General features: G+C 39.6%; 1 protein-coding gene across 1 annotated transcript; it reads right to left on the bottom strand.

Annotated features, from left to right (window-relative positions):
• LOC109716174 (LRR receptor-like serine/threonine-protein kinase ERL2) lies at window positions 5,239–10,651 on the bottom strand. The gene is made up of 2 exons (XM_020241498.1): window positions 10,356–10,651; window positions 5,239–5,787 (listed from the first exon to the last, which is right to left on the bottom strand). Exons 1-2 carry the CDS (start codon window positions 10,618–10,620, stop codon window positions 5,687–5,689), a joined length of 366 nt encoding a protein of 121 aa, XP_020097087.1. The 5' UTR covers window positions 10,621–10,651; the 3' UTR covers window positions 5,239–5,686.

Genomic DNA, 10,736 nt, shown 5'->3' with positions numbered 1-10,736 from the left:
CTCTCTCTCTCTCTCTCTCTCTCTCTCTCTCTCTCTCTCTATATATATATATATATATATAGTGTAGAGCTACTATGTTGTTGGAAGTATAGAGCATTTGATGCTTCTGATATTTTGACCTTCGGATTAAGAATTATACGGTTGGGATGATTGCGGTCCTCCTAGAATTGAGTAGTATTTCTAGGGTTGAGTGGTCTTCATAGGATAATAGTATTAATTCAAAGATTAAAAATGATTAAAGAGACTGATCTAACAACCATAAAATCAGAAGTCATATTTTCTATGCTTCCGATAGCATAATAGTTTTACTATATATATATATATACTAGTGAAGCCCCGCGTGATGTTACGGATATAAAATAAAATAAAATAAATTTAGCCTTAAGGTTTCGTTCTCTTCTTTTATTCTTTGGAAATTATCTAATGTTACTTCTTTATTTTCGTATTGGTGCATGTACAAACCTATAATTTCAGAACTATTTGCTTTGTGGCTTTTTTTTTTTTTTTTTTTTTTCCTGTTCTCCTTTGCGTTAGATGTGAGTTGGTAACATTGTGTAATTCTTTTATTCTTTCATTAAAAACTGCATGAAAAAATCACCATGTATTGTACAGCAAACAAAAATTATAAGTCGCTGTTCTTGATTTTGTTCAGATCTATGACAATTGCTGTGCTTTTAGCAATTCTACATGTAGCAGCACCTGGAACTTTACTTGTTTGCAACTAATTAATACTTCAATTGGATTTCTCTAAATTGTTGTTTCTAACTCAACAACCATTTTTGGTAGCATGTCTTGTACATAATTTTGTAAAGTTTAAAAAACACAAAGGATTTTTACATGATGTATTACTGTTTTGTTTAGAGAAAGGTAGTATAGTATCCTTCGTTTATTTTTTTTTTAGAAATAAATTTAGCTGAAAATATGAAGCAATTACGCTTCGAACTTGGAACCCCAGGTACCGGTTAGGGATGCAAATGGATCCGGGTTCATTACAACAAAATTAGGTTATAGGGACACATGTTTGGGACACTTTTGTATAAGTGTCCTATTTATGCCAAAACTTAAAAAAAACACCTACTAATGCCTAAATATAAAGCTCAATCCAACTAAAAATAAAAGGTTACTCTACTCAACCCATCTGACCCAGCCCATTCGGCCCGATTACAAATAGAAAAGAAAAAAAAAGAAAAATTGATTACCTTCTCCCCTCTCCTCTCACTCAATCTATTGAAATTTTAAATGAAGAGCCTTTCCCTCTTGTCCTGCCCGCCACCGCAGCCACTGAGGCGAAGTTTTGGCGGTTGCTAAATGCTTAAATAAGTATTGGTAAATTAGCAGCACTCTTTTTAGGTTATAGCCACACTCTTTAACCGTCACTATATACCTAGCGACCCCACATATAACAACACTTTTTAAAAGTGTCGGTAATTTAACGAGCAACACTTTTTTTGACATGTACCGAAATTTAAAAGTGTCGCTATAGACCGTTTTTGTTGTCGTGTTGGCAGATTGGGACGGATTCGGGGCGGGTTATATTTTTCTATATTTTTTGGTCCCACCTACCGTTCTATTTGGACGAATCGGGCCGGAGGTCCACCAACCACTACAACAAAAACAGTCTATATATATTTTTTTTTTCCAATTTTGAGTTCTATTTTGAATTGATCATATATCTAGATTTTTATATGAGGTCCACCAACCACTACAACAAAAACAGTCTATATATATATATTTTTTCCAATTTTAGTTCTATTTTGAATTGATCATATATCTAGATTTTTATTTTTGTACCTGTGATTTCATGCTTTCCCGAGCCACCCATTATAGAACCACTCTAATTCTACCACGCTTGATTTTCTTAGCCTCTTGAGCCTATTTACCACACAAAATGCTATAACTGGATCAAAAGGTTTAGTACTATTATACCTTATATATATGACTATTTTCTATTTCTACTTTCAGTCTATTTTGATTTCTTTTCCAATTTCGAGATCTATTGTGAATTAGTAGTGCACATAGATTTTTGTTTTCGCATGTGTGATGTAAGGATTTAAGTGTCGTGGCACAGCCGAAAACTTGTCGGTATGGTACGGTATGGTGACCGGGCCCTGCCGATGCGTGTCGGTCACAAAAAAATATATGTTTGCCAACACGTAATGGTATGAAATATTTATTTTGTTTAGCAACAAAATATGTCAATTATTTATTATATATTTTTATCGAATATTTTAAACTTTATTGAGAAAATTACTTATTAATTTCAAGAATAGGAGGTTCGAGTTGTGTCATCGGTACGGGGACTGTATCGTATCGATGTCTTGTTGGCACAACACAGCACTGTGGATATGGCCCGTGCCGATGGGCACTTTAATCGTTGGTGAGATGCCCTATTTCCCAGAGAGGTCAACCATCCTAGAACCATCCTAATCCTAACACGTTTAATCCTCTTAATCTCTTGGGCGTAGCTACCACCTAAAATGGTATCTCTGGATTAAGAGATTTAGTACTACTATATCTTACATATAGGATTGCTCTAAATTCTGGGGTGTCCCATTCTCCCCCCTTAAGCCTTGATATTCTCGTCAGGCTCAAACATATACACTCACGAACATTAAGCTATCGCTAGGCTTGGCCAACGTTGTGGGGAGCAGCACTCCACCAACAACGGTTGTCACCAAGGAGCCGTGCTTTGCCCACTGTATGACCATAACTCAGTCACGACTTATGTTACACTTCCAGCATGTCATTGGCCCTAATAACAATTGTGATGCTCCACTTTTCAAAAAGGTTGCCGATTTTTTAGCTACTCTAGCCCTAGCACATTCAATTCGCTTAACCTTTTGGAACTAGCTAACGCCCAAAATACTATAACTGGGTTAAGAGGTTTATTACTATTATACCTTATAAATCGGACTATTCCAAATCCTAGAGTGTCACGGCAAAGTCGCAGAACTCACCAAATTGATTTAGATAGAAGAGAAAATTCCTAAATTTACAGGTCTTCTCATAGAAAATGTACATTCCTATTTGTTTAGACTATTCCTGAGTTTCCTTCTATTATATCGATTTGGTGGGTAATGCCGTATTAATTAGAGTGATCAATTTGGTGGGTAACGTAGCATTTCTTTTGCTACTGATTTTTCCTTCCACCTCAACACCCCACGTTTTGACTTTGTGCCAGCTGATAAGTCACTATCATTTCATTTCAGCTACGAGGACATTAATTTAAGATTTTTTTTATTATGCAATACTTTTACCAATATATTATTTGAACTATTTAATAAAATTTATGGAGCAATCAGGTAATAATTAATTAGTGCGGCCTATTTATATGGTCAACATTCTGTACTCACTGTATTTAGCTAACCCCACCTCAACCCCCATATTATTCCCAAACACCCCAAAAAATAGGTGGGGTTAGCTAACCCCACCTCAAATAAATTATTCCGGGTTAGCTAACCCCACCTAACCTCACCAAACTCCAACCAAACACTATTTTCTATTCATAATAACCCACTATCTTTCTTATCCCACCTACTCCAACCAATCATTATCCTTCTTTATCAATCATTATCTTCTTATCCCACCTACTCCAACCAAACACTATTTTTCATTATTCTAGACTAACTCCAACCCCAACCAAACACAAAAAAATTTTAACCCCACTTTAACCCTGAACTTAACCCTATCCTTGGAATAGCTACTTTTTCCTTAATCCCGAACCAAACGGAAAGGAGATAAAAATAGAAAAACTAGGCAAGCACGTTCCAGTCCAGCACGGACCGTGCCATCTAGTCCTAAAGGTCTAAAACAATCCGGCCCGACTTGACACGGCCCATAATTTTGGCTGTGGAGGACAGACATGGCCCACATAACATCCCTAAATATAAGTCTTTCAACTTTCTAGCAGATTTTATTCTAGTCCTTAAAACTTTTAAAATGCAACGCTCGAACACCAAACTTTCATAATTATTCCACTTCACAGTTGCAATCTTAGGAAACAATAATTTTTCCTCTATAAATAGACATGGCTAAGAAGTAATTAAAGTGAACACTTTTCAAGAGTTTAGGATTTCAAGTGGCACGCACAAACAATTTAGGGGCAAAATGGAACTTGTCGAGAGTTTAGGGACTAGTGTTGCAATTTACACATCCAAATTAAACACAGTTCCAGTGATTCCAAAATGCAACAACTCAAAACTACATTTCCCCACATCTCCTTCTTAATCTAATGATTGTTAATGCAACAGCAACATACAGCCTATCATACATGGAGTCGATTGTGGAGAAATAAGCATTTCTCAATGATCCTCTTAACAAAAGAACACCACAGAAAATCCAAAATCCTATTATAAATCCTAACACCACACTAATATATAGCCATAATCCTTCAAACTGGTCGTGCGATTTTTTACCTGAAGCACTAGTTGCTTCATTAATGGAGCAACTTTGCGTAGTTGGTGGCCCACAAAGATATGGATTGCCAATATATATAGATGGATCGTCGAGAGTCTGCAGTTGATATCCAGACGGAATTTTTCCTGATAGATTATTATACGACACATTTAAGTGGCTCAGATAATTTAGTGTAGCAAGACTTTGTGGAATAGTCCCAGAAAGGTTGTTCATTGCTACATCAAAGCGACTCCAATGCATGCATCTTGCCGATTTGATCTAGAATATGTCCTGTCAAATGATTTATCGATAAGTTCAGATTCTGCAGTGCCTGTAAATCTCCGATCTCATCAGGGATCTCTCCATATAGATTATTGCAAGAAAGGTCAATGCTTTCAAAAAGATAAAGAAGTTTTGCATAATCCCGTGTCTCTCCTTTTACGACAAAATATAAGTTGCCCATGAGGCCTTCATCACTTTCATCTTCGAAATACCGTATGTAATCCTTAGGAATGCCTTCTTCCATAGCAGTTGAAATCAATTTTCCAATAGATCGAGGTATATATAGTTCCAGATAAGTTGTTGTGAGAGAGATCTAAGATTCGAAGATACCCGAGTCGTACAATTTCCGAAGGAATGCTACCAAGAAACGCATTTGAGCACAAGCTGAGCACCATGAGAAATGATAAGTTCTATTCAATCCACTCAAGTATTGTTCCAGAAAAATTATTATATCCAAGGTCGAGAATAATTAACTCTGCACAATGCTGCAAAGAAGAAGGAATTTCTCCTGACAAGCTATTATTTCGTAAATTCAATATCGAAAGACCCGTTTGCTTGCCGAGGGAGGCGGGAATTTGTCCAGATAAATTATTGTTCATCGTATCCAGAATAAGAAGCTGATCTTGCGACATCCCTAAACACGGAGGAATTTCTCCTGATAGCTTGTTGTTTGATATATCAAGAACTATTAATGAAGTTGATTCGCATAAAGAGACTGGTACATTGCCGTCGAAACTATTATTAGAAAGAAGCAAATACTCTAAACTCGATAGCGTAGAGTTTGGTATCGGTCCCGTAAAAAAAATTGTTGGACAGATCCAGGACAGTAGGAGTTTGCGGAAGAGCTGGCAATGGGCCTTCAAACTGGTTTGAGCTCAAATTTAGATACCGTAGCATGACACGGTTCAATGACAATGGTAATTTTCCTTTGATTTGGTTATACGAGAGATCGATTACTTCTAAGGAACTGGACATATTCCAAAGCCAATCAGGAAGTGTATCTACAATTTTAGTTTTCGACAAGTTTATCTCTCCGAGTTGGGTCTGTCCTTGCAGCCAAGGAGGAAATTTCGGTCCCAGATTGCAGGAAGCCAATTTGAGTCCCTTCAGCTGAAAAGGGGGGGTCCAGTCATGACTCATAACTTGCACATGTAAGGAGTTATATGAAAGTGATAACCATTTTATTCTCTTTAAGTAGGAAAGTTCGATTTCTGTTACGACACCCTCGAGGAAATTACTTTCGAGATATAATGCAGTTAAGTTAGGAAGCCTCCAGACTCCAATTGGGATAGTCCCATTTAGCGAGTTTCCAGAAAGGTCTATATTAGTTAGACTGGTCATGCGCTCTAGCCAACCTGACAAGTTCCCCCTCAATTTGTTATCTGCGAAACGTAAAATCTGTAGATTTTGTTGTGCGCAGCTCGACAATCTCTCCACTGATCTAATTCCTCGTTCGGTGAAACCAACGCTGTTCAAATCCAGAGTTGTCACAGCCCGCGACCACCCGCCTATTTGGCCGAGGTCGCGGCGCCGCTGACATCGCCGAATGGACAGGATTTTCCCTGTACTACGGACAGAGTCTCCCCTGTACATTCAAGGCATCGCAATCGACACAATACGAAAGGTTCCAAACAGGAACAGTATTCATTCGTACATTGCATAAGGATGTATCAAAAAATATAAACTACTAAATTATTACAGCATTCAACTTAGATGCATTTTACAACATTACTTTACTTCTACAATCAACCTCTCGATACAATCATAATTATTACAGATTCTTTTTCAGCTTAAACAAAAATCTGTTCTTGTCTTTAAACCTCTCAAGCTAGACCACCAACTCGGGTACTGCTATCTCAGTCTCTGGGTAGGACGCTATCTGCAGAACTACGTCCTTACCTTGCGCCGTCGCGCTACACACGTGTGTACCTGTACCCCCAAAACAGCAACACGGGGGTGAGACTATTGTCCATAGTCCTCAGTGGGTTTAGCCACCCAAGAGAACAAGCTCAGCCAACAGGTCTAACAAGGCACTGCAACATGTTAGTTCAACAATATACAACAGATATATATATTCAATTGAAATACATGTCATGCCTCACGAAATGCAATATGCAATACCTGTAATCATGCAAGTAGGTTACTTTAACGCTACTTATATTCTTAATCATTCTTTACTCTTGTCATTTAATGTTTACTTTTAGCTCTTAGCTATTCTTTACTTGTAACATTTCTTTACTTTATCAGCTATTCTTATTCCTTAGCCGATCTTTATTCTTTACTCATTCTTTATTCTTTACACTTTGTTGCACTTTTCCACTGGCCACTCTTTCCTAAGGTTTCTCTTACCTTAGTTCTCTATGCCACCCGACTCGGTCTTGAGTCAATCAATCGCGGATAATCCGCGCACCGTCTAGCTCGAGGTGAAGGAACTTTCACATGCACCTCAGCTGGGAACAGCTCACCGTACTCCTGTCCTAGTCGTCTGGCGGCGAGCAAATCGCACCTCACCCAACAACGGCCTAGGTCCATGACTTAGCCACCCGGCGGCGAAATCGTCGCACACACGCCACGACAGTGGTTCAGTCAACAGGCGGTAGGATCCACAAACTGGCTAACCATCCGGCGGCGAAATCGTCGCACACACGCCACGACAATGGTTCTCTAGCCCCTGGGCGGCGAAATCATCGCACACACCCCACACCTCTCACGATGTATCATCAAGCTTTGGGATTCCGGAATCCATATCACATTTACCAAGGGTTGGTCTTAACCCTATGGAACTGGTCTCTCTAGGTCTAAGCCTTTACTCAACCTAAATTAACCCATTAGGTTTATTACTTTCACATTCTTAACCTAGGTTTATTACACTATGATCATTATTCTTTCCATCCTAGGTTCACTTGACTCTAGGTTAAGCACCTTTCATTTCACGACCTATGTTCTTTACATTAGGTTTAACATCATTCTTATTTAACCTATGTTCACCGACACTAGGTTCAATATCACATCTATTTAACATATGTCTCCGACACTAGGTTCAATGCCACTCAATCTATAGGTTTATTCATGTCCACCTATATATATTCCTTACTTAGTATTCTCAACATGTACTTGCATTTACTGTTTTCATATCATGCTTATCATCTATACTTTAGCATAGCATCATTTACTTTAATCATTCTAGGGTTATCAACCTAGTTTTCATGCACATTTAATCTCACAATGTCAACATGCATTCTATCCATTATGCTCACATGCATTCATGTAATTATGTAGCATTATATAACTTGTTCATCATGCATTCTATATCTCATTTTAACTTATGTCATCAATATGCATTTCATTCTATGCATTATGCTTACGTGCATTCACATAGTTATCTAGCTTTATTCAACTTGCTCATAATGCATTCTATTTAGCATTTACATCACACTATCAACATGCATTATTTAGCTACATGCATCATTTACATGCTTCATTTACATTTATATGCATCAACATGGATTCTTAGTTTCTTAGACATAAAGGCGACCTAGTCGCTTCGGTAAACCAACCCACCTTAACACGCGTTCCGATTGCTTGTCGACACTTGCAATCGGCCTCCCGCGGCACTCGGCACCTGTTTGGGCCCGATCTCACACTTGCACGTCAAGGGCGCTCCGCTTCGCCGTTTCAAATGCAGAAGCTCTTCGCCACGCTAGCACGATACTCCAGATCCGTTTTCATGATTTTTGGATATTTATACCGCGCGTTCCGACTATCTGTACCCAAAACGACCGTTTCGTCAATAACTTTGCGTACACTCGTCGAATTGTTGAACCGAGCGTTTCAACGCGTTCGTTAGGTCCCCAATTAGGTTTCCACATGGTCAAAATAGATCCAAACCCTATATGAGCAAAATCCCTCTTTGGGATGCCCTAACATGGCATATGCTCAATACTCCGGATTTGATCTATAAAACAAGCAAAAGAGAGCTTGTCCAAGTTCTTAGAACTCATTTAGAACCATTCGAACCGTTCTTAGGGTGTTTAGAAAAAACCCTAGAAATCCACCATTAGAGCATCATGAGAAACCATGGATTTCATGGTGTTCTTGGCCTCTACGAAGTTCCAAAGCTTGTAGGTAGATCAAAACCAAAGATTTAGGGTTCAAAACCCAAACCCTAACCCTAGATTTGCATCAATGGTGCAATCCATGGTTCAAAGCTTCAATGTGAGATAGAACCATCTCTTGAGCTCCAATAGGTTCCATTTGAACCAATTCCAAACTATAAAACCCTAACCCTAGAAATCCACCATGGTAGGGTTTGAGGCTTACCTTTCTAGGCTTGCTCCAAGGTGAGGAAGAAGATGAAGAGAAGGAAGAAGATCTCCTTCTTGGCCTTCTTCTTCTTCTCCTTCTCTTTTCCTTCCTCTTTTCCTTCTCTTCTTATCTTTTTTTTCTCCTTCTCTTCTCTTCTCTTCTTTCTCTCTTTTCTTTTCTCTTTGCTGCCCACGGTTGAGAGGGGGAGAGAGAGACACGAGAGGGAGAGAGAGAGTTTGGGGTATTTGTTATGTTGCAACAATTGCAAATAAACCCTCTTACAACTCTTATTTACAGCAGACCTTATTGTGCTGTCAGGGCCCCCTTGTACCGGTACACGGGCTCTTGTACCGGTACAAGGCCGTGTGTGGAGCAAACCCGAGAGCGGCTCTCCTCGGGTGCGCAGGGTTTGTACCGGTACAAGAGGCCCTTGTACCGGTACAACGCCTGGATTTCCCTCAGCCCATGTCGATGGTTGTACCAGTACAGCCATCACTGCTGTACCGGTTCAAGGTGTACCAGTAAGCTGGTTTTGGCTCTGTTTCGATCCTATTTCGTTCCGATCGAAGCCAAAACCCTTCCAACTCCTTTAGAACTCACTTTTAACCCTTCCGACAATGTTGGAATGTTAAATGGACCGCGTCCAACCAATCCCTTCGAGTACTTTAGTCAATTTGGCTAAAGTCCACAATACTCCACCGGGATCTCGGGGGTTACAAGAGTGCTCAAGTTGCAGAGATTATTAAATGCTTTTGGCGACACGCCTTTCAAATTATTAAATCTTAAGATAAGGACTTTTAGAGACTTTAGGAAACTCAATTCAGAAGGAATGAAACCATGGAATTGATTGAAGGAAAGGTCGAGGTAAGTGATGCCGGTAAGGTTCCATATCCATCTAGGTATGGTGGAGTTGATGTTGTTGCTTGCGATTTTGAGGACTCTAAGACTCGTAATGTTGATATACGGTAGAGAAATCTGTATTACGGGAGGATTAGTGCCGCTAATATCAAGATATGTCAAAGAATGCAGCGTGTTTATTGCTTGAAACCAATCTGTAGCAACACTACTTATGTCGACAAAACTCATATCAAGATAACTCAGAGAAGACAGATGAGCGAGCCACGCGAAGTTGTTGTCTACTGCAATGTCGTAAGCCTCACAACCGATAGAACTTATGTCAAGATAATGAAGGTTTGAGAGATTTCCGAGTTGAGGAGGTACCGTTCCACCGAAACAAGCTCGAGAGAGGTTAAGATACCGTAAATTTTTCAGAGAACCAAAGTACGTCGGGATGCGAATCCCGTTGAAATTGTTCGAGCTGAGATCTAAGTGCTTCAGATGATTTAAGAGAAGCAGAGATGGACTGATCTTACCACTCAAAGCCGGCGACGGTCTTTTATTAACATCGTTATAGGAGTTTCGCAGGTTGAGTTTCAGAACATGACCGGTTGTGTTGCTGCAAACAACTCCCCTCCATTTGCAGCAGTCTTGGCCTTCCCACGAGGACAGGCGGTTGCCAGGATCAGTGAGGCCCACGTTGACAGCCAGCAGTGCATTTCTCTCGGTCTCGACGCACCCGCTTGCTGCAAATGCTTGGATGCCTATGACCAGAAGCACAAAAAAAATCGGAAGAGCCATACTGTTCTAAACAAGCAGTAACTAATTAAGTCGGAAGGCTATGAATGGAGACTATATATATATATATATATGGTGATGGTCACCAGGTGTTGTGGACATAATTGAAACGGCCTTGG

Source organism: Ananas comosus, linkage group 10 (assembly GCF_001540865.1).
Source record: "Ananas comosus cultivar F153 linkage group 10, ASM154086v1, whole genome shotgun sequence".
Lineage (NCBI taxonomy): Eukaryota > Viridiplantae > Streptophyta > Magnoliopsida > Poales > Bromeliaceae > Ananas > Ananas comosus.
The sequence above is the reverse complement of the archived record's forward strand: the minus strand, read 5'-3'. Positions and strand labels throughout refer to the sequence as shown.

Bases quoted from the DNA above. Each gene is read 5' to 3' on its own strand.
- LOC109716174 (XM_020241498.1), bottom strand. From the start codon at position 10,620: ATGGCTCTTCCGATTTTTTTTGTGCTTCTGGTCATAGGCATCCAAGCA. The intron at 5,788-10,355 runs GTAAGATCAGTC...CCCCCTTTTCAG, and splicing joins ACCGTCGCCGGCTTTGAGTG to CTGAAGGGACTCAAATTGGC.